At 34.6% G+C, this 24,326-nt stretch overlaps 3 protein-coding genes across 4 annotated transcripts; 1 reads left to right on the plus strand and 2 right to left on the minus strand.

Moving 5' to 3' along the window:
• Positions 1–6,189: 6,189 nt before the first annotated feature.
• LOC145956469 (uncharacterized) lies at positions 6,190–6,741 on the minus strand. Its single transcript, XM_083072074.1, has one exon. It carries the CDS (start codon positions 6,739–6,741, stop codon positions 6,190–6,192), a length of 552 nt encoding a protein of 183 aa, XP_082928200.1.
• A 5,646-nt stretch (positions 6,742–12,387) lies between these two features.
• LOC109794724 (RNA polymerase II, Rpb4, core protein) lies at positions 12,388–18,391 on the plus strand. 2 transcript variants are annotated; one of them, XM_020354251.3, is made up of 5 exons: positions 12,388–12,530; positions 15,786–15,857; positions 15,964–16,081; positions 16,205–16,357; positions 18,012–18,391. In XM_020354251.3, exons 2-5 carry the CDS (start codon positions 15,850–15,852, stop codon positions 18,201–18,203), a joined length of 471 nt encoding a protein of 156 aa, XP_020209840.1. In that variant the 5' UTR covers positions 12,388–12,530; positions 15,786–15,849; the 3' UTR covers positions 18,204–18,391. The 2 variants fall into 2 exon arrangements, with proteins under 2 accessions (XP_020209840.1, XP_020209778.1); XM_020354189.3 differs by lacking the exon at positions 12,388–12,530 and adding an exon at positions 14,768–15,236.
• On the minus strand, positions 17,920–20,736 carry LOC109794880 (putative calcium-binding protein CML18). Its single transcript, XM_020354341.3, has 2 exons — positions 20,091–20,736; positions 17,920–18,125 (listed from the first exon to the last, which is right to left on the minus strand). Exon 1 carries the CDS (start codon positions 20,525–20,527, stop codon positions 20,108–20,110), a length of 420 nt encoding a protein of 139 aa, XP_020209930.1. The 5' UTR covers positions 20,528–20,736; the 3' UTR covers positions 17,920–18,125; positions 20,091–20,107.
• Between the last annotated feature and the right edge of the window lie 3,590 nt (positions 20,737–24,326).

A 24,326-nucleotide genomic window follows, 5' to 3' on the forward strand; every position in this document is an offset into this window, starting at 1 on the left:
CTTTGTGTTTTTCCAGTCGTTCTTCTTGCGCCATCAGTAGAGATTCTATTTGCTCAACAGAGTATTCTTCGGTTCTTGTAAGAACAGAGGTGATAAAGGGGTCATACTCTTCTGATAACCCATCAAAGATAGCATCTATGTGTTCAGCCGTATTCAGAGGTGACCCAATTGCTGCAAGATTGTTGACAATCTTCTTGATTTCAAGAAGGTACTGATTTATGGCTGTGGTTTTCTTGATTCCTCTTAATTGAATCTTGAGTTGTTTCACACGGGCTTTGGTTTGCGAGGCAAAGTATATTTCTAGGTTATTCCAAATCTGGTGGCACCACTCATATCCAACCATCCTTACCTTAAATTGCGGTTCCATACTCTCCAGTAACCAAGATTTGAGGAGATTATCTTGTTGATCGTAATCTTCATATTCTGGACTGAGAACTCCTTTGGCTTTATCCTCGTCTGTCTTGTGTTGGGCTGGAACATGCATGGCTCCAAGAATGTGTTTCTTTAGACGATACCCTCTTATGGTAGATTCGGCTTGTTGCCTCCATGTGAGAAAATTGTCCTCACTGAGTTTGGACGAGATGGGATTTGAAAAAGCTTGTGGGATGAACTGCTTGGTAGTTGCGGAAGCCATGGAAGTTTTCCCGGGAAAGAAAAAAAACAGGAGCTCTTGATACCATGTAGAGGAGCAATTGGGAGAAGGAAATTGTATTGAATCTGGATGTAAGACTGAATGTGAATATCTCTGTGGAGAGTGACATAATACAGGAGTATTTATATACAAACGGAGAAGGGTAGAGATAACTAGACATAATACAGGAGTATTTATATACGACTTCTGCCTACTCTAAGCAGTCTTCATCCTTTCCTGAATCATCTTCACTTTCTCAATGGTCTGTAGGATCAGCTCCGAACCCACCACCACTGACTCACCATCCTGATTCCAGCACAGAGGAGTCCTACATCTTCTTCCATACAACGCTTCAAATGGTGCCATCCCAATGCTTGCATGAAAACTGTTGTTGTAGGTGAACTCAACCAACGGTAGGACCTCCTCCTAGCTACCCAAGTGGTCTAACACACAAGCCCTAAGCAGATCCTCCAAGGACTGGATTGTCCTCTCTGACTGACCATCCGTTTGCGGATGATAAGCAGAACTCAGCTTCAACTTCGTGCCTAAGGCTTGGTGTAGACTCTGCCAAAATCTGGAAGTGAACCTTGGATCTCTATCAGAAATAATACTAGGAGGCACCCCATGCAGCCGTACTATCTCCTTCACATACAACTGTGTCAGCTTCTCCAAGGACCACTTGATGTTGACAGGCAAGAAATGCGAACACTTGGTCAACCGGTCTACGATCACCCAGATAACATCATTATTCCTAGCTGACCTAGGCAACCCAACAATAAAATCCATAGTAATGTTATCCCACTTCCACTCCAGAATTTCCATCTACTGCATCAATCCACTCGGCTTCTGATGCTCAACTTTTGCTTTCTGACAGGTCAAACAGGCCGCCACATACTCAGCTATCTCCTTCTTCATGCCAGGCCACCAGAAAGTCTTTTTGAGGTCTTGATACATCTTAGTCATACCCGGATGTATGCTAAGTCTACTCTTGTGGCCTTCCTCTAATACAGCTTTCTTCAGCTCAGCATCCTGAGGTAGGCAGACTCTGCCTTTGAACCTCAAGATTCCATCTTCTTCTAGTTCAAAACCATCAGCCTTCTCGGTACCCAACAAACCAAGAAGCTTCACCAACTCAGCATCTTGCAACTGCTTAAGTCCAACCTGCCTCAAGAACTCATTAGTTATGGTGACCGTCCCACAACTAATGTGATCCTGAGCTAACTCCACAGTTCAAATCTTTGAATTCCTCAATCAGTTCCAACTCCCTCACCATCATACTCGACATGTGGATGGATTTACTACTCAGCGCGTCCGCCACAACATTGGCCTTACCAGGATGATACATCAACTGGAAGTCATAGTCCTTCAGAAACTCCATCCACCGTCTCTGCCTCATGTTCAACTCCTTCTGATCAAACAGATACTTCAGACTCTTATAATCACTAAAGACGTTGAACCGAGCACCATACAAATAGTGTTGCCATATCTTCAAGGTAAAAACAACAGCTGCCAACTCCAAGTCATGAGTGGGATAATTCCTCTCATGATTCTTCAGTTGCCTTGAAGCATAGGCCACCACTTTCCCGTGTTGCATCAGCACACACCCAAGACCCTGGTGAGAAGCATCACAATACACATCAAAGGGTTCACCAGAATCCGGCAACACCAACACACGAGAAGTAGTTAACCTCCTTTTCAACTCTTCAAAACTTCGCTCACAGGCGTCCGTCCAGATGAACGGCTGTTCCTTCCTTGTCAGCTGGGTCAGAGGCGCTACTATCTTAGAGAATCCTTCAATGAATCGACGATAGTAGCCTGCCAAACCCACAAAGCTCCGAATTTCAGTGACAGTCCTTGGACGCTCCCACTGCAACACCGACTCCACCTTAGCCAGATCAACACAATCCTCTCAGCTGAAATCACGTGACCCAAGAACTTCACTTCATCCAACCATAACTCACATTTTGAAAGCTTAGCATACAGCTGCTTCGCCTTCAAAATCTCCAGCACCATACTCAAGTGCTCTCCATGCTCCTCCCGGTTCCTTGAATAAATCAAGATATCATCAATGAACACCACCACGAATTTATCCAAGAACAGCCGGAAGATCCTGTTCATGTAATCCATGAACACCGCAGGGGCGTTGGTCACACCAAACGGCATTACGACGTACTCATAGTGACCATACATAGTCTTGAAAGCAGTCTTCGGTATGTCACCCTCCTTCACCCTAATCTGGTGATATCCTAACCTCAAGTCAATCTTAGAAAACACCGATGCTCCCCTCATTTGATCCATTAAGTCATCTATCCGGGGAAGTGGATATTTGTTCTTAATGGTCAACTTATTCAACAGTCGGTAATCAACACACAGTCGACTACCTCCATCCTTCTTCTTCACCAACAGCACAAGAGCACCCCACGACGAAACACTCGGCCGCACCAACTGCTTCTCCAATAGGTCTTCCAGCTTACCTTTCAACTCAACCAGCTTGGCAGGAGTCATCCTATAGGGAGCCACCGACACTGGCCCCGCACCTGGAACCAGATCAATGCTAAACTTCATCTCCCTAACAGGAGGCAACCCAGGCACCTCATCAGGAAACACCTCAGCAAAGTCTCTCACCACATCTATCTCAGAAATGACTCTCTCAGTCTCCACACTCATTATAGCAAGCAGAAGGTAGTACTCCGCTCCATCCCTCAGCATTGATTCAGCTTGACCAGCTGAAATCAACAACTCATCCTCTTCCTGTGGAAAGATCAACCGCCTATTGGCACAATCTATAAGGATACGATTGGAATATAACCAATCCATCCCTAAGATTATGTCAATATCAACCAAAGGCAAACAAATCAAGTTTACCTTGTACTTCTTCCCATTCACAACAATAGGGCAGTTAGCACACAGCTCAGAAGCAACTACTGAAGCAGAAGCAGGCGTCGACACTAGCAGTCTCAACCCCAAGTCACACACAGACACACCTAGCATAGCAACACAAGTATAGGAAATAAATGAATGGGAAGCCTCAAAGTCAAACAAAAGCATCACATCCTTACCAGCAGCCTTGCCCTTCCCCTTCACTAGGTCATAAGAAGTCGAAGCCTTAGCACCTGTCAAAGCAAACACCCTACCAGTTGTAGTGGGTCTGTCACCCCTCTAAGTCTCAGCCCTCTGCACACTACTCCTCTAAGTATCAGCTCTCTGCGCATCACTCCTCTGAGTACTCCTCTCTGGTCTACTCCTGGTGGGACAGTTGAAAGACACATGGCCTATCTGCTGACATCTGAAACATCTGCTCTCAGTGTGTGGACAATCCCTGATCAAATGGGATCCACCACACCTGTAACACCTAAGGGCAGTACCTCCACCTTGTCCTCCTCCTCTGGTAGTCTCAGCAGGTTGCCTAATGACAGGACCCCCTTGCTGTGGTTGGGGCCTATCATACGGCTTCCTCTGACTTCCACCTCCTTTCTTGGACCCAACTGGTCCCTCAATAGTTCTGATCGCACGGTTACCCCCTTCTAACCTCTCCAGAATTTTCGCCTTCTCTACTATGGCCAGAAACTCGGTGATGGCCATAGGCACCACCACCTTCTTCAACTCATACTTCAGACCCTCAGCAAACTTTCTGCACTTCCAGGCCTCATGATGGAACCAACTTCTCCATGAGAGTTAGTGGTTGATTCCTTCTCTTCTCCAAGGTTGATATGATGTGAAGGATGATCTCTTCAAGGGTATGGAAGTGGAGGATTTGGTGTTTGGGAAGGTGAAGGGTGACGCACAAAATGAAGGAGAGAAATGGATGGTGTTTGGTGGTGTAGCTCCTTTAGGCTAGCTCACTTCACTTAGGATGATGAAGGCCAACCAAGGAAGACCCAAACTCACTCTAGCTAGAGAGGAGAGGATAGGGGGCCATGGAGTTCCTAGGGGACTAAGGAAGGAATGAAGAGGCACAAAGGCTCACTCAAATTCATTAATTTCCAAAGTGGCTACAAGGTGGGTTACCTAGAGTACTTATAGGGAAAGAAAGGCATCTAGGGTTTCTTGGGAGCATTTGGCCGAAATTTTGGTGTCCAAATGCACCCTAAATGAACCCTAAATACATCCCAAATGAAATGGGTCTCATCCCTCCTAAAAGACTAAAGTACCCTTAGGTCAAAAAAAGAAAGAAATGGACTTTTGACCTTAAAAACAAGGCTTAAGTCCTAAAATAAATCCTAAGACTAATTTTTCCCCATAATATAAAGGCTAAATAAAAATACAAAATAAAATCCTAATATCTAATGTACCCCAAAATACAAGGGCAAAATGGGAAAAGGAAGCAACAAATTAAGGAGATGGCTAAAATTCCACACACATGATGATCATGGCCTTTGGTGTGGTGTGTTCTTCATCTTCCTCTACTCTCCTAGCCATGGACCTTGTGATAGGCCCTATATGATGCTTCAAGGATGGTCCTCCATCATCCCCTCCTTCTTGAGAAGGATTTGACCTCAAATCGTCATCCTCATCCATGTCATTAGTCCTCTTGATTTTGCTTGAAGGCAAGTGATACACTTGGAGCAATGCCTTTGAACGTCCACTCTCATGTGTGGCCAATAAAATTTAGATTTCAAAAGGCTTAGGGTTTTATCAACCCCAAAGGAAACCTATTTTAAAGGAAACCTAGAGCACAACAAAGGAAGGCTCATGAACCAACAATGAACCACACAACAAGAAGACAAGATTTTAAGCAATATTTGAGAGGATAACATCAAGACATATGAGAAGACATAGACATGACAAGAAACATTTAGAAGACACAAAAGAGAAGAGACAAGTTACCCTTGAAGACAACCATGGCTCTGATACCACATGATGGAACCAACTTCTCCATGAGAGTTAGTGGTTGATTCCTTCTCTTCTCCAAGGTTGATATGATGTGAAAGATGATCTCTTCAAGGGTATGGAAGTGGAGGATTTGGTGTTTGGGAAGGTGAAGGGTGACGCACAAAATGAAGGAGAGAAATGGATGGTGTTTGGTGGTGTAGCTCCTTTAGGCTAGCTCACTTCACTTAGGATGATGAAGGCCAACCAAGGAAGACCCAAGCTCACTCTAGGTAGAGAGGAGAGGATAGGGGGCCATGGAGTTCCTAGGGGACTAAGGAAGGAATGAAGAGGCACAAAGGCTCACTCAAATTCATTAATTTCCAAAGTGGCTACAAGGTGGGTTACCTAGAGTACTTATAGGGAAAGAAAGGCATCTAGGGTTTCTTGAGAGCATTTGGCCGAAATTTTGGTGTCCAAATGCACCCTAAATGAACCCTAAATGCATCCCAAATGAAATGGGTCTCATCCCTCCTAAATTTTATTGGCCACACATGAGATCATCCCAAATAAAATCCTAATATCTAATGTACCCCAAAATACAAGGGCAAAATGGGAAAAGGAAGCAACAAATTAAGGAGATGGCTAAAATTCCACACACATGATGATCATGGCCTTTGGTGTGGTGTGTTCTTCATCTTCCTCTACTCTCCTAGCCATGGACGTTGTGATAGGCCCTATATGATGCTTCAAGGATGGTCCTCCATCACCTCAGAAATAGCCTGTGAATAAAAATGAGCCAAGTGCTCGAACCTCATCGCGTACTCCGATACCGATAGTGCTCCTTGGTGTAACCGCATGAACTCAGCCTCCTTGGCGTGCCTCACGCTCTCCGGGAAATACTTCTCCAAGAACACTGTTCGAAAGCACTCCCAGTCAATTGTAACTCCTCTCGCCACAAGCATCTGATAAGTGCCCCTCCACCAATGTTCGACCTCTCCTACAAGCATATACATAGCATATGCTAACCTCTTCTCTGGAGAACATCCCAGAACAGAAAAAATCTTCTCCAACTCACATATCCAGCGGTCAGCTGCCTCTGGATCTGCATCTCCCACAAACTGTGGAGGATGACACTTCCGAAACTCAGCTAAGTCCTGGCTCTCCTGTGACCCCGTGGGCCTTGCTGCACCAGCTGCAGCTCTTTCAGCTTCCATCCTTGCAAAATAAGCATTTTGTTGCTGCATAGTCATAGCCATCATCTCTATGGCACGGGCTATTTGTTCGTTGGTTCTAGTCATCGTCTACAAAAATAACAGCTTCTTCAGTATACTACCACTCAACCAAACAACAATTAACAACACAACAATTCATCGCATCAATCAACACAGCAGACAACACGACAAGACAACACAACACAGAGCTAACACAACAAAAGCCTAAAGGAACCACCCCCAAAGAGTGTCCACTAGACTCGACCTGCTCTGATACCACTAAAGTATAACGACCTGGCTGGTCACTACACTCACAACCAATAGCACACCGGAAACACTAGACAGAATCGAACAAGTATATAAATACAAGATCTAGAATATAAATATATACAAAAGTTCCAATCCGACTAGAGTTAGAGTGTACAACGTAAAATACAATCAAAATAGCCAGATACTGGCTTAACATCCAAAACACCAGCAAGACAAGACTCCTCACCCTCTTCCAGCTACAAACTTGCTCTTATCGCCAATCTAGCCCTGCTCTGCTCCCATACAAGTATGATCATCGCAGTCCAAGTACACGAAAATGACAAGGGTAAGCTAGTAATAAAAAAAGAACAGCATATAGAAAAATTTAAATATTAAAGACAGTTACAACTATCAACACTTAATTAGCATACATCTCATCAGTTGTACATTATAATCATTAATAAGCACACAATGTGTCGTCACGCATATCATCTCGGAGATATCCTACAACAACTCAGTCTTTCGGCCTACAACAACTCATATCCACATACAACACAACACAACTTTTCAGTACATCATATCATCTTACAGCACATCTCAACATCGTACAACATTATACATCTAATACGACTCAACATCCTCAAACAACCTTATCTACTAGTCATTACATCATATTCATCAATTTCGGCTCATACTCAACATAAAATAACTTCTTATCAGCAATTTAGAGAAACTCATCTCCGCGCCCGGCGCACTCGTGGTTGCGCCCAGCGTGGTGAAACCAGAGAGCACCAGGGGGCTAGCGCGCCCAGCGCAAACATGCCTGCGCCCAGCGGGACTCAGCCAAAGAGCCCAAGGCTCACACGCGCCTGGCGCAATACCAATTACGCCCAGCGCAGGCCATGCAGAGACTCCAAGGAGTCCCATGCGCCCAGCGTGCTCCAACCTATGCCCAGCGCGGGGTAGGCAGAGACCTCCCTTGGTCTCGCGCCCAGCGCAATTCAAATTGTGCCCAGCGCCCACAAGGCAGAGACTCCCAAGGAGTCTCACGCCCAGCGCGACAAGGGTCGCGCTTAGCGCCATACCAGAAGTACAAAAACAAGTCACAACCAATATCGCGCCTGGCACGGTTCAAGTCCCGCCTGGCATGGGCCATCCAGAGGCTAACATCCTCAAGCCCGCCCGGCGCACACATCTTTGCACCCGGCGGCTTGCCTAAATGCTGCCCTCGGGTGGCCACGCGCCCGGCGCGAAGAACTGTGCTAAGCGTGAGCTCAGCAGCAGACCCCCTATTTTCGAAAAAAAACTCTTCAAAACCTGCAAAACAACCAGGAAACTCCACATGCAATCCATTCCAGATATCTCATTTTCATCAAACATTTAAAAAATACCACCTTTTTCAACATGCAACAACAAATCAAGAAATCCCCAAATTTCTCAAAACCCCCCAAAAAACCCCAACTTCATTTTCCAGCTATCTCAACTAAAAATCATCATTCATCAACCAGCAATGGAATCTCTAGAACTTGTTCACAACCAAAATCCGCAAGAACTAGCTTCCCTTACCTCGGGCAAAGATTTCCGAGCTTCCGAGAACTTGAAAGGAGAAGAAAGTGAAAAAGAACTTGAACGGAGAGGAAGAACTAGCTTGAGGGATCAGTTCACGGACAAGGAATCATCTCCCACACCACTTGTACCTACGGCCACCAAGATTCACCACCAGAAAAATTGAGAGAAAAAGTGTGAGAGTTTTGGGGGAAAGGAGTGTCTTGAGTGAGGGAAGGTGAGTGAGGCTGAAGTGAGTAAGGGTGAAAATGGGAAAATAACAGTAGGGTCCTCACACAAATCTGTTATGTAATTCTATAACAAAAACTGAGTTTGAGATGATGTATAAATATTATGTTTTTCAATTTAATTTAAAAAATTATTATTTATAAAAAATTAAAACAAAAATAAATAATGGAAAAGAATATGATTTAGGTTTTTTTTTTAATCTTGGATAATATAAGAACTATAACATGAATAAATCACACTGAATTATGATTACACCATATTTTTGCACACAAATTATGAATAAATTGCAATAAATTATTGTAATGTGACGCTAGTAAAAACGTTTTTCCTTAATCAAAGATTGAGTAATCTAGGAGTATATGTTGAGTCAAACTATTCTCAAGAATTAATTTCAAGTTTTTATGCAAAGGAACCTTCCCTAAAGGTGTATTCTGTATTATACCATCACAAAACACATATATAGATGATACATGACATTCAATACTCAATGTATTTACAACATGAAATCACATATTATTTTACATGTCACACTTCATCACTTATCATGTTATAATTCATAAAACTTCATACTTCATCACTTTATCATATTATGATTCATAAAACGTCATGCTTCATCATTTATCACTTCCATTTATCATAATCTTATCTTATTGTGAGTATCATACCTTTACACAATTCACATATATACACCCACATGAAATCAAGTCTAGAAATAAGATTGTGCTCAACAAGACACATCCTACACTCGCCATGTGTGAGGTCCAGAGTCTAGAAGGATTACGCTTGACATGGTTCTCCCCATGACCGAAAAGATGTATCCTGAGGACTTATAGAGCTCTTGTGCCTAGCATGACCTAGACCACATCTATCATTAACATTGCCGCAAATATTTTGGGCTTCCACGACTAATGAGACCAAGCCCACACCTAACGTGGTCAAGGCTGCAAGTAATTCATGGTTCTTATGCTCAACAAGCTCAAGTTGTTATTCAACCTTGACAGAAAGTATTATCTCAAACCCTAGCTATCACGAAAGATAGAGAGAGTATAAAGAAAAGTCAAAGAGAGTGAAATCTTGGTTTTCTTCTCAAGAAGATCAAAGTACTATAAGGATCAAAGGAGATTTTCATTATGGGGAAATGTACATACTATTTCTTATTATTATGTGAGTATCATGAATTTCAAAGATCCTTCTAATTTTCTATAAATGATGTATTAGACAATTATAGAAGTTACAAAACAACCCAATTACAATTATAATATAATAGAAAGATAAGCTAAAAATATTATTTTTTTAATTAATTAACTTTTGACGGGTACGAGTATACCCGATACCCGATGGGGATGAGGATGAGATGAAAATTACATACTCGACGGCATGAGAACATGAACGAGGATGAGGATGGGTTTGAACCACGGGAATGGGGACGGGTATTATGAAACTTGTACCCGACCCGCCCTGTTGCCATTCCTACTCTAAGATACTCATTCTAATGATCCTTTTTATTCTTACTATTAAATTAAAAAAAGTAACTTGAAAAATATTGTTTTTTAAAACAAGATTAATACAACAAAATGATGTTAACTAATTTTCTTAATTAATGTGAATTATTATTTTTTAAATTTAAAATTAGAGATAATACTTTTGTATTGATTCATCATCAAAGAGTATTTTTTATCAATCATATAGACAATTTTTTTAGGGTATAAAAAATATTGAATAGGTGAAATTTCCATCTCAATTAAAATCTTTTGCATTTACAAGACTCAAAATTTAATCCTTAATCACTTGGTTAAGTGATGTGAATTTCTCGCTACTCATGTCAATTCAAGTTAATAGAGATAATATTTTATAATCACATATTATATTTTAATTTAAATATAAAATTAAGATATAATAGAAAATATTATTTCAATATATTTATAAAAAATATCATAAAAGAAATTAAGTTGCCAAGATGGAGGCAGGGACATGCGAAAAAAAGTTAATTTGTTTCTACATATTCAAATACACAAGTGTTTTAATTAAAATAATATTTGATTAATAAAAATCATATCTTATAAATTTATTATGTAGACTATGTTGACATTAAAAAAAATATACGAGTGATTTATCTATTAGTTAGTGTAGAAGTTTCAATGTTGGAAAATTGAAATTTAGTTTGTCCTTTTAAATTGACGCCTCTTCTTCTAATGTTCACATCTTATTGCACCAACGAAGACGGTGGATAATTCATTTTTTTTTTTTAAAATGTCATTACTATTGGTTGGGGAGACTTATATATATATATATATATATATATATATATATATATATATATATATATATATATATTAATGCAAAGCACTTTAATATAATTTTTTGAATTTAATTAGAATATATTTACATTTTCATTTAATTATGAATTATCATAAATGATATGATTACTAACTTTATAATAATTATTTTTAAATAATTTGTAATTAATTAATATAGAGTGTATGAAAATTAAACCTATAACTTTTCTTATATAATTTATAAACCCTTACACTAGTTGAGTATGACCATAACACCATACCCTGTCGTATAACAAATCACATGAACATTAACTTCGAATAAAAAATCACAACTCTTCCCGTTGTTTAAAGATTTGAATGAACCAAGTCTTTCGTAATATAATATAAATTCAATAAATTTTAAATTCTTAATATTTAAATTATTTTGATTTTAATTTTTATCATTTTTAAAATATTTTATTTGGATAAGTCAATTTAAATTTATCAAATTTTAAATTATTAGGTAAGGTATGATAATTTAATTCCATCATGATCAAATTAATTTTAAAAATATATTTATATATTGAAATTTTTAAATTAAATTTTATAAAAATAAATATTAGATAATTTTTAAATATTTAATAATTTTAAAAATTAATATTAGATAATATTTAATAATTTTAAAAATATTTTAAATATTCAATAATTAAAAATATGAAGAGATAAAAGATAAGATAAAATATATTAGTGAAATAAGAAAAAAATATAAAGAATTTCAAATTCTTATTATTTTAAAAAATTTCACAAATGCTTAAACTTTAAATTCTTTATAAATTTTTCATCTAAACAAGATATTTTATGTTAATAAATTTTAAATTATTCAAATAAATAAATTACTCTATTTAAATTTTTCATTCAAACACACAAAAAGATTTGAATATTTTATCACTTTTAACTTTTACGTTTGGTTTATGATATATACACCTCCTTTTTAAAAAATAATTAAAATTTTAAAATATTCTTAATTTTTTGTTTTAAATTTTTTAATTTTACATCCACAACATTTAATTTAGTATTTTTTTTCACACATCTGTCCTCCTTTTTTCAATTTTTACATGCACCTCCTTATTTTTCCTTCACCTCACTTATTTTGGTGGTAACATGTGAAAATTGAAAGAGAAAAAAAAGTATGTGAATAAGAAAAAGAAAGTAACAAATTGAAAGTTAAAAGTGTAAAATTAATTTTTTTAAAAAAAATTTATAATATTTTATAATTTTTTTAAAAAAAAAAAGATGTACTTATAAAAAAAAGAAGGTGTATATATCATGAACCTTTACGTTTTCGGTCAAGTTTCGTTTTTTTCTTTTTTAGGTTTGGGCTTTTGAAAACATTGGCCCGTATAATGCAAGCCCTAAAACCTAAGTTTACTTAGAAAAAACACGTCACTCAGTTCTTGCGTCCTCTTCAACCTTTTTTCCCAAAACTGTGTAGAAATATCGTGACCACTGAGTCACTGACCATAGCTCTCATCCGCTGCATCTATTGTGAAGCAAAAAATTGTTGTGCTCCTTCCCGCGGTTCGTCATTCTCGTAGTTCTCTTCTGATTGTTTTTTCCTTTACTCCTGTGACTTTGTTTTGCTCACAAGTCATTTGTTATCTTTCTTAGTTTCTGTTTTCTATGATTTTAATTTGGATTATCTATTTTAGTCTTAAACTAGGTGTGTTATGCTGTTTTGCTATTTTAGGAGCCAGAATTGGAATGAACCTCCAGCTCTATGTATTCATTTTTTGGTTTATGATTCTATGATTTGAAAACTCAATGGCCATAAGTCTACTTTCATGTCTTGTGGTGCCACGAAGCTATTCTGCTAGGGTTGCTCTGAATTTTAGAGATTATCATAAATTCATAATTCCATTCTTGCATGGCCAGTGAAAAACCAAGAGAATGACCCCTGCATATTATTGTTTTTGTTTGATTCAAGAAATTACGAATTTCAAATTCTTAGAAGTGAAATATCTTGTTTGGATGGAGAATTTATAAGGAATTTAAAATTAAAGCATCTGTAAAATTTCTTGAAAAAGTAGAATTTCAAATTCTCTCAAAAAAAATAAGAATTTGAAATTTTTCATATTTTTTTCTTCTTATTTCACTTGTATATTTTATCTTATCTCTTATCTCTTCATGTTTTTAATTATTGAATATTTAAAAATATTTTTAAAATTATTAAATATTATCTAATATTAATTTATAAAATTATTAAATATTTAAAAATTAGCTAATATTTATTTTTATAAAATTTAATTTAAAAATATAAAATATAAATATATTTTTAAAATTAATTTTACCATGGTAGAATCAAATTATCATATTCAATCCAACAATTTAAAATTTGAGAAATTTGAATTGACTTATCCAAACAAAATATTTTAAGAATGATAGAAATTAAAATTAAATTAATTCAAATATTAAGAATTTAAAATTCTTTAAATTTGTAAAATTTATCATCTAAACATACTCTTAAAGTGTTTGTGGAAATTCCTCAAAGGGAGTAAAGTTGGTCTGAATTTCTACTTTAAATGGAAACTTGGAAAGTGTAATTTATTTTTGGTTAAGTTGCTTCTCGTTATTATGTGTGCGGATGAATTATAAATTAGTTGAATAGGCTATATTTTTACTACGAAACCTAGTTAGCAAGTCTTGGGGGTAGGTCTTGTGTTAAGACTCAAAGAATGAGAGGGGAACCTCTGAAACCAGTTAGTGTGGTTAAATCTTTAGAAATTAATGGGGATCTGGGAATCCTTGGAAGGGCCTCTAACAAAATTATAACTTGGTGAAGAGTATGGTCCATGATGCAATATTGCTAATAGTAATCAATTCGGATAGCGGAGCAGTCGACCTTAAAAAAAAAATTAAAAAAATAAAATAAAATAATAAAAAATATATATATATATATATTAAATAATTAATAATATATATATAAAACTAAAAAAAATAAAAAAATAAAATAAATCTAAACTCATGAATTAAACATTTTTAATAATTAAAAGTTCATAGTACTCAAACAATACATAATATAAAATGTCTTTAAAACAAAGTGCTACAACTCTAAGTAAGTTAAAAATTAAACATTATAATTTAATCTTCTTCCTCGTCTAGATTAAAGTCTTCCTCTCCTTCAAATAATAAATAGCTATTATTCTATTTTTTTAACTTATATATATACATTAAATATTTTTAATAATAAAAATTTATAATAGTTAAACAAAATAAAAAAAGTTAAAAAAATAAAATATTTAAAGTCTTATATTAAATTTTTGATTACTTAAAATATTATCTAAATTATAATAATAATTAATAATAAAGAGAAGTTACTTTCTAAAAAAAAAATTAATGAAATAAAAAGTCCTTAATCAAATCAAAAGATAAAAGCTTCTATATAAACCCTTTTTTATATATATATAAGTACACCTCCCTTTAAAAAAAAAAATTAAAATTTTAAAATATTTTTTTTAATTTTTAATTTTTAAAATTTTAATTTTACATCTACAATATTTAATTTAGTAAAAGAAATTTCATACATCTTCTCTCCTTTTTTCAATTTTTACATGCACCCCTTACCTTTTCTTCATCTCACTTATTTTGGTAATATGTAAAAATTAAAAGAGAAAAAAAATACGTATAAAAAATAAAAAAATAATAAATTAAAAATTAAAGGTGTAAAATTATAAAATTTATAAAAAAATCTATAATATTTTATAATTTAAAAAAAATATAAAAAAGATGTACTTATAAAAAAAGAGGTGTATATATCATAAGACAAGATAAAATAAAACTTGGCCCAGCCCATTTGGCCCAACCCTAATTATTTTTCCACCCTTTCTAATCGTTTGACTCCGCTGCCTTCCCTCTTTGAAGAAGACAAGTCTGTAGATGCTGGAGAACACATAGCCACCATCGGAGAAGACAGAGTCGCTGTCAGAGAAGACAGATCGACGGAGATCCGCCAGAGAAGACAAATCGACGGAGATTCATCGGAGAAGAATACAGATCGGCGGAGATCCGTCGCCCACCGGCGATCGCGCCGCCACGCTCCGCCGCTTTCGCAGCCGCTCCGACCGCTCCTTCAAAGCGCTCCACAACGAAATTTTTGAAGCGGCACGGAGTCGCTCCGCTCCGACGCGCGGCGATTGCGGCCGCGACAACCGCTATTGAAATTTTTATAACCCGGACCACCTGGCACCTAAACAAATCAAGCAGCAAAGCCAAAGAAATTGAATTAAGGTATCGACTCATAATAAAATAAAATATTAACATTTCACACAACAATTTGCTCACCACAGAGTCCACAACGAGCATTCCAGTTTCACCAGCTGGAGAAGCATGACGTACTATCTGCATAATTTTAAAAGTGTAAATAATTCAGGGCATATTTGAGGGGAACTTAAGTAAGATAAATTCTCAACTTTACCATGATATCATAGTGGAAGGTTTTAAGTTAAAGGCAAATCAGAATTCCAATTTGATATTATTTTACAGGTTGATGCAACGTGTGTGATGCCTGTCGCCTCTTCAAAATGCTGACTGTAGATATGTAGCACTATGACAGTTTCTGTCATCACTATTTTTAGCTGCTCATTATACGTGTTGTTCTAATTTTCCAACATTGCTATCTATCTTAGTAGGAAAAACACACTCAACACAATGTTGTTGCTTCTGATGTCCACTCCCAACCCAATTTTGTGTGTTTAAACAGTATCAGCCGTGTGATTTGTTGTATTTTGTGGAAATTCAATTCTGTAATTGTGTGTTTATGCATTGGCTTTATTGCAGAAACGAAGGAGACATTTTCTTTGTGTAGTTACTGCCTTTCCTCTCACTCTCCGTTGTCTAACAGATGAAGATGTATGTTTCCACCATTTTTATTTGTTTCCAAAATTAATACACTAATTTCAATTGAGCCTTTCTCTTTTAAATGGGATATGGTTGATGTTTAATAGTTTTGTTATAGCTTGGAGGCTAATGCTGGTGCACTCACGAATTTTGAGGTCCTTCATTTCTTACGAGCTAAAGGAGCTTCAAAGGATCCAACAAGGGTTATTGCCAAAGTAGCGCAGTCTGAATACAAGGTTAGATCTGTTATTGTGATGTTACATAACCCATTTTTATAGGTAATTTTATTTTTTGTTTTCCTAATAGATGTCATTACTTCTAAGTTTTATTGGTAGATAAATGTGCTGCACATCTAACAGGTTTATGATTATTTGGTTAACACTGCTGCATCTGCTCAAACAAGAGAGAACATCAAAGATTTCTTGACAAGTGTTAAGCAGCATGACCTGGCAAAAGCTGAGGTTTTGAACATATTAAACACTAGGCCAGTTGCTGAAGTTGAAATATTCCCAGTAAGTATTAAAATTATGATTTTCCCATTTATTTTACACCTAAGCATTTAGTTAGAACTTAGAAGTTATTAGTTCCGCATTTTTTTTTGCTGTAACCACATTCTCTGCAGCTGGCCAGTGGAATAAGTAATAAAAAAGATATAATTACTTTTAATGGGTGAAAAAGAATAAGTAGTTAGTTGTTCCTCAACCCATATCTCATTTTTTTATGTAACCAATTCAATTTTAAATGATTTGTTAACCACTTGTCTGATATCAACTGCCGAATTGCTTTTTTGGGGAATCCTGTGATGCTATCTTAGTTAGTTAGCATTTACACAATTAGACTTAACTTTGACTTGCTTTGGTCCCAATTTGTATAGTGAATTAGAAAATGAACCTTAACGCAACGGTGAAGTGCTCATTTGTGGGGCAACCAAAACTATAAATCAATTTCAAAGGATAACAATTCATTCTCCTCGCATCCACTGAATGGACCTTGAAAAAGTTGATGATTACAACCTAGCTTTATTCTTTAATTAGTCAACAACGTAATGGTACTTTGGATCGAGTTTTGATGTTTCTCGTTTTTCTTCTTGTTTAAACGGCAGCTTACTTTTTGAACTAATAACTTACTTTGTGCCAGAAGTCTAGGGATAGTTATGCAAATCCCCTGACCCCTCTCATTTTGTTTATGAAAAAAAAATGTTGACTACTAAATTTGATTCTAGAATGGTGCCATGAATAAATTCAGAACAAGCAGTCTATAGCCCTAAAAGAATAGTTTATGGTTGGTTGATTGGTCTAGTTGGTGGTTAATTATATTTAAGAGGATCAAATTATCGTTCATTCCCGATTTCCATTGAAATTATGCTGCCAGTGTCGTTGCATCGGTTTTTATTTTGAAACAATATTAATTAATTAGTCTCGTGGTGTTATCATATCACCCGTGTTAATTCCTTGGATTGTATTATTCAACAGTAAGACTGATGTATTATTTCCACAACTCTGCATTGTAATAGATTTGTGGATGAGATCACTGATTATATATGAGGAGGAGCATTTGTTACTGGGTTTTAGGAATCTAGGTTCATCTTTAGTTTGAAATCTCACCAAGGATTAAGGAATTTTACTTGGAGACAAGCTTTGGTCATCAGTACAATACGGTTAAAGATATCAAAAAATGTTCCAAGTACTTGAAAACAACAAAGGCTTTGGCGTTGGCCATTTGAATTTGGGGATGATGATTGATGACTTACGTAGTTCTATTAGGGTTTGTTATTCTTCAGGTTCAGGGGCAATAATCCATCTGTTTATCTGCCTACATATTTGCATTCTAGAGTGACTGATGCTGATTATCATATTCTTTGTCAAATGTTCTTAATGGTGTTTGTCTTGGAATTGTCTATGGAGTAGGGAGGATGGGTTCATCAGGTTTGCAAGTTTGCTATGTTTGACTGTTCATTAAAAAATAGCAATGCGTGAATTATTAACGAAATTAGTGTGCTGTGTTATGTTTATAAGAATTTTGTGTTAAGAGTGTTGTTATCTCGATTTCTCCCATTCTAGGTAAGACTTGGATGTAGGAGAACTAATAACATGGTTTAAAATATTTAGTCTATTTGATAGCTACTAGTACTACCCTTGCGAAACTGAAATCAGTTTCATTACACAGATGATAGAGAATTGTGAGGAGCGTTTTCCAGACGAAGAGGTGAGTGAAATAGTAGAGCTGGTGAAGAAAACATTGCCACCACCTCTCATTATGAAGCAGGAAGAAACCGCAACACTGAAAAATGAACAAGGCAAAGAGATTAGCCAAGACCAAAATGAAAACGAAGGTGGAGAACAAATGGACACTAGTTAAGACGCTACTTTTGACTGCATGCCTAGTTTTTTGTGGGTCAAATCAAATCAATACAAGGTTTGTGTTATTTATTCCACAGGCAACTTTTGTGGTGCATACGCAGCCTTTGCCTTGCTTGTATGCTATTTATTATAATATTTTATTGATTGCTTTATTTTAGTACAAAAAATATAACTCTGTTTAGTCCCGCGAAATTGTTATGTTTCTTTAATTCTTTCAGATTATTTTTTTGAAAAAACAATATTCTAAAAGTTTAAATAGAAAAGAAACGGTCGTTTATTTAAACACGCATTATTTTTCTTCCATTTATGAATTTAGCTAGAATGTAATGACAATACAAATATCTTTACTATAATTTAATTATAGCTTATCAAGTATAATAAAATCATTTATTTTTGTAATACTTATTATAAAAGTTGTATAAAAAATAACTTTAGTACACCTAAGAACTTTTTAACATGTATTATTATTAATTACATAGATTAACTGACATAAAAAACCACTAGTTTAGAATATAGATTAACTAACATGAGATGTTTTAGTTGAGCCAATAGTTTAAAATTTAAGGCTCAAGACATATAGTTGTTTTAAATATTTAAAAACTTTTGTTATTTGTAATCATGAGTTCACAACGATTTACACTTCCCTTATTATATGTTTTTCTTTTAGGAATATTAAGCCTTTTTTTTTATGTTTCTAATTAATTGTCTCATTATAAAAATTAGAGGAAACAGTCGTGAAAGTAGCGAGCAATATCATACAAGTTTTTGAGAAAAAAAATATTAAACAAGTATTTAAAATATCAAATAAATCATTAATTTTTGTTACTTATTCTTATTTTAGTCGTTTAATATATATTAATATTATAATTTTAATCACATTTATTTAAAAATTTAATAATGCGAACGACAATATGTAATTTTAAGAGCTTATGAAATTTTAATAGTTTCAGATATCAATATGATAGCGTTTTCCAGATTCAAGCAAAGAATGATCATTTATTTTAAAAATTATTAAAACTATTCTTGGATTTTTAATTAGATTTTTGTGCAGAGGATTAAATTATTCAAGTATTGTTTCAAAATTTTTAAATTTATTTATTTTATCATATAATTTTCAAAATTTTACATGTTACCATATGTTAGTTTAACGTTTAACATTATTAGTTAATTGTTGATACGTCAAAAAAAAAAAAAAAAATAGCGAATGTGAGAAGAAAATGAAATAAGCTTATAGTGTGTTTGGATGAGAAATTTTACAAATTTAAAGAATTTTAAATTCTTGGTATTTGAATATTTTAATTTTAATTTCTATTATTCTTAAAATATTTTGTTTAGATGAATCAATTTAAATTTCTTAAATTTTAAATTATTAAGTTGAATATGATAATTTGATTTTATCATAATAAAATTGACTTTAAAATATCTTTATATGTTGAAATATATTTATATGTTGAAATTTTAAAATTAATATAAATATTAATCTATTTTTAAATATTTAAAAATTTTAAAAATTAATATTAGATAATATTTAATAATTTTAAAAATATTTTTAAATATCTAATAACTAAAAGAATGAAAACATAAAATAAAATATATAGATGAAATAAGAAAACAAATATAAATTTTTGAGAGAATTTAAAATTTTACTACTTGAAGGAATTTCAAATACTTAGATGAAATAAGAAAACAAATATAAATTTTTGAGAGAATTTAAAATTTTACTACTTGAAGGAATTTCAAATACTTAAATTTTAAATTCTTTGTAAATTTCTCATCCAAACAAAGCATTTCAAATATAAATTTCTCAACAAACACACAATTAGATTTGATGAAATTGCAATAATTTATGTTTTAAGAAAATGAGTAGCATTTTAGTAATACTTACTAAAAGAGAGTGCTAAACTAGGAGCGAGTCATCATCTTCTTGAACTCTTCGAAATTGACGCTGCCATCGCCGTCGGCGTCGACGTTTCCGATCATCCTCCGGCAGTCACTGAGGGAGCACTTCTCCCCCAACCTCCTCATCACCGAATGCAGCTCCTTCGCCGAGATCAGCCCGTTCTTGTCCAGATCGTACAGCTCGAACGCCTCCCGGAGCTCCCTCCCGTCGCCGCCGCCGCCGCCGCAGTGAAACTCCCCGAACTCCTTTAGGTCAATGTAGCCGTCGCCGTTCTGGTCCAGCTCCGCCATCATGCGGCGCACCTCCTCCGCCGTGGTCTTGGATCCCAGCGCCGCCATGAGGTCCTTGAGCTCGGCGCTGGAGATCTTGCCGTCGCCGTTCTTGTCGAACTTGCTGAAGATCTTGCGCACCTCCTCGTCCATGGCGTCGCCGAGAGAGGACTCGGTTTGCTGAGTTGCGGTAACTCGCACTTTATAGGAAGGCGATTTGGTGACGCAAACGCGTTATTTGTGAAAGAAGGTGAGTAGTGTGTGAGCCAAACGCGGTGTTGGAAGCGGTGGAGGTAGTTAATCGAAAGCGAAGGGAGCGTTTTATTAACCACAAATTTGGACGCGTGTCACCTTTTCAAGCCCTGCACGAGAATCCAGATATCATGTCGTGATCCATTTCTGCTCTCCATTAACCTTCTTTTTTAATGTAATCGACAGTTACACTTACACATCAATGTCTTTATTATGTGCAGAGGAATACCTCAGGAAAAAAATAAATAAAGATATAAGTGAGTAAAAATAATATTTCTTTAGTCCATAAAAAACATATAAAAAATAATATTACGCAGTTTCTAATTTAATAATTTACATGAATTGACAGAATTGTAGTTATACTCGTGTACGATAATGGTTCCCACGAAATGTAAATGCTACGATTGTTTTTGTCTGTGGAAACAAACATGTCATCATATCCTGCTTTTTTTTTTTAATACTCCATGTTTTGATTCCCGTTAAATTATTTGTAATTACGTTCAATTATTAATTAATACGATCTTGAGTAAATTTTAAAAAAATGATTTTAAGTAAATGTCTATATGTTCAGTTTTCGTTAAAAGGATGTTTTTGTTTCTAAAATTAATTTTAAGTTAAAGGAGCTTCAAATAAGTTGTGATGAAAAAATAAATTTAGAGATAAACACATATTAGGTTCATATGTAAAAAATGATAGATAAAAGATGATATTTTTATAACTACTAAGTAGGAGTTGGTGATACATAAAAATTCTCGGATCAAGTATCATATTATTTATTTAGGGACTCACTAGAATCCAATTTGACTAAAGGTTATACTTGTCTAACGGTAATAATTAAAGATTTACAAAAAAATTTTTTACCTCTAATGTCAAGGAATTTCCTTGAATAGATATATTTATCAAAGTAGTCTTATAGTTATAGGGAGTGTTAACTCACTTTATAAAAAAAAGAAAAGTAAGTTTGTGCAGAATCTTGAAGCATTTTTGCCCACTCATAATGACAAACACATATTAAGTTGATTCAAATTTAAAAGATATTTAAATGTAAATTGGTCAACATTAACTTTAATTAGTTTGAATTGAATGATATTTTTTTTTAATTAGAATTGAACTAATTTGATGATATTTAAGTTTATTAAGATTATATCATTAGATCATCCAATAAATTAAAAGATAAAATAAATATAATATATATTTTTTTATTTATGAACATGGTTTACAATATTTCAAAACTGTTAACCAAAGACTAATCTACAATTGAAGGATGAAAAATAAAATAATATAATTATATAATTGCACAACATAAGAAATGATAGAATTATAAAACTATAAGTTCTAAGCATTTCTGGAGAACCAAGTAGTAATTATCACAGAACAGAGAAGAAAATCTTAGATTTTCTCACAATATAAAAATCTATTTATTTTTAAATAATATAAATTCATATTAGTTTGAATTTTACATGTCCAAATATGATATATAGCTAAATTGATGTCATTATATTTGTAATTTTAAACTCTAAAACAAACGAATATCTGAAATTCAAATATTAACTACTTCACTTCAAAGTTCAAACTGAATTTTAGTTTTATAAAAATCAATTTTATTTAAAATTAATCTTGAATACAGTCGCGGCTTGTCTAAAAACAAACTAATAATTCTTGGTTATTTTGAGTGTAGGATAGGACACAAGCTGTCTGCAAATGGCGGTGATCATGCATGGTCACATGATCACATAGGTATAGAAGCCAAGGATATGGTCCACATGCTCACACATCACATGCCAAGATATGTGATCGTACTCATGAAATGTTTATTCATTTCGCGCCAACTAATTAGTGGACTTTCTTTGCCAGATGCACCTGTCTTTTGCCTACTCAAACCAAGAAATTTCACCAAAGATGAGGGACCCCTTTTCTATGTTTTTGTGATACACAAATAAAACTTATTAATTCAATTGTTCTTACATCAAACTTTCAAGTAATTTGAATCGTTAGTGTCGGTTTAATAATGAGATTGGAGTAATTTCTTTGGATAAACTAAAAAGTTTTAAGTACTTTTTTTTTTGCTTTTCTTTAAATCTTTCAACATGGAAGGGGACTCAAGGAATTTGGCATCCTTCCCTATAGTCGAATCAAACAAGCTAAATCAACCAAACATTTTGTAAGAAGGCAGATGGAGGTGACTTTGCTAATGTTTGTTTCATTGGGAAGTTGTCATATCAATATATCCATCCCAATTCCCATGACTTCTTGTTTAATTTTAACAGGAACAGAAAGCATCATGCTTTAGTGTGCTACTTACTACTTGATTACTTAGGCATAAAGCATCTATGCACTTTACTTGCAAATTGCCCAAACTTTGCCCAGAAGATGGGGCTAGAATTCAATTTTCATCCTCAAGTTTAAGAGAGGATTCTTTTTCTGTCCTTTCCTGTTTTAGATATAAGAAGTAACAACAGTGTGTTTCATAATCAATTAAATTTGCAGTTATAGGTTATAACACCATACTTTGTATTGTTAGACAGCATGCCGTGGGCTATGTATTGTATTTTTTGTACACTTTCTGTACATACTACATAGTGAAGAATGCTTTATAAGGTATCCCGAAATTCCAAGATCTAAATATCATTTCATTGGTGTACAAAATTCTTTAGCATTCATTACATTGAGGAGTGAAGGAGAAAGATAGTTAATGATCATGTTTTATCATAATTCCAGTGTTGATACACTGCTCCAAGATGTTGCTGATCTTGATTTTGAATTAGAAAGGTAAAATGAAAGCTGCAATTAGTGGTAGTCATACAAAAAACAAAATGCATGTCATAGATCCATATAAGAAAGTATCCATTGATCTGGTAGTTTGTGTGTTTTAAATTAGTAGTTTTATACAATATACCAACTCAATGTCGTCTATGGACCTCAACCAACAACATTCTGATTGAAGCTTCCTCTATGGCTTTCTACAGAGAGATAAATAGGTAGAGTATGTATTCTTCAATTCACAATGGACTTTCTTGTTCCCATTTTAGAGAAAATACAGACTACCGAGGAACACAAAAAGACACTGATCACTATAGAGCAATACCATCATCTCTAATGACACCAATCTAGTGTATATATGTTTGGATATTAGGAGAAGTTCAGAATTACTTCCAAAATAACAAATTCTTCCTTTTTTATTATATATTTTGTGTCTTAGAATTTAGGAATGTGCATTACAATCTCCAAAAAGTACATTTCTCATTTTATCCAGAGTCCTAATTATTATTTTCAGATAAATGAAGAGATTTCTTTTCTCATGATTCAATATTTATTTTTTTGTTGTGACCCTCTTCATGGCCCTTTAGAGACGATGTCTAATTGTCTATATTAACAATAAACAACTAATTTTCTGTACTGTCACATTCCGAACAGATTAAGAATTGACTGCATTATAGATGCATGCATGATTCTTACAGTCAGTATTTAAATAGAAATAATTTTAAATTCTCTTACAATAATTTTTTTATTAATCATCTTATATGTTAAATATATTTATATACTTTCTCATTTATTTTTTTTATAAAATATTAAAAGATTTCTGTTCCGGCCAAGGGAGCGTCTAAGGTTCTTCTCCTAGGTCAAGCCTCCAAAGTCAGAGCATTCAAGAGTGTAATCTGCCGTCTTAACTCTAGGGTTTTAGGTTTTATACTTTTTTGTT

Source organism: Cajanus cajan, chromosome 3 (assembly GCF_000230855.2).
Source record: "Cajanus cajan strain Asha chromosome 3, NIPB_CcT2T_4, whole genome shotgun sequence".
In the NCBI taxonomy this organism is placed as follows: domain Eukaryota; kingdom Viridiplantae; phylum Streptophyta; class Magnoliopsida; order Fabales; family Fabaceae; genus Cajanus; species Cajanus cajan.

What these genes read in the sequence shown, in the direction of transcription:
- LOC109794880 (XM_020354341.3), bottom strand. Translation starts at nt 20,527, where the DNA reads ATGGACGAGGAGGTGCGCAAGATCTTCAGCAAGTTCGACAAGAACGGC.
- LOC109794724 (XM_020354251.3), top strand. An exon ending in TAGCGCAGTCTGAATACAAG is followed by an intron (nt 16,082 to 16,204) that starts GTTAGATCTGTT and finishes CACATCTAACAG; the next exon opens with GTTTATGATTATTTGGTTAA. An exon ending in CTGAAGTTGAAATATTCCCA is followed by an intron (nt 16,358 to 18,011) that starts GTAAGTATTAAA and finishes TTCATTACACAG; the next exon opens with ATGATAGAGAATTGTGAGGA.
- LOC145956469 (XM_083072074.1), bottom strand. Translation starts at nt 6,741, where the DNA reads ATGACTAGAACCAACGAACAAATAGCCCGTGCCATAGAGATGATGGCT.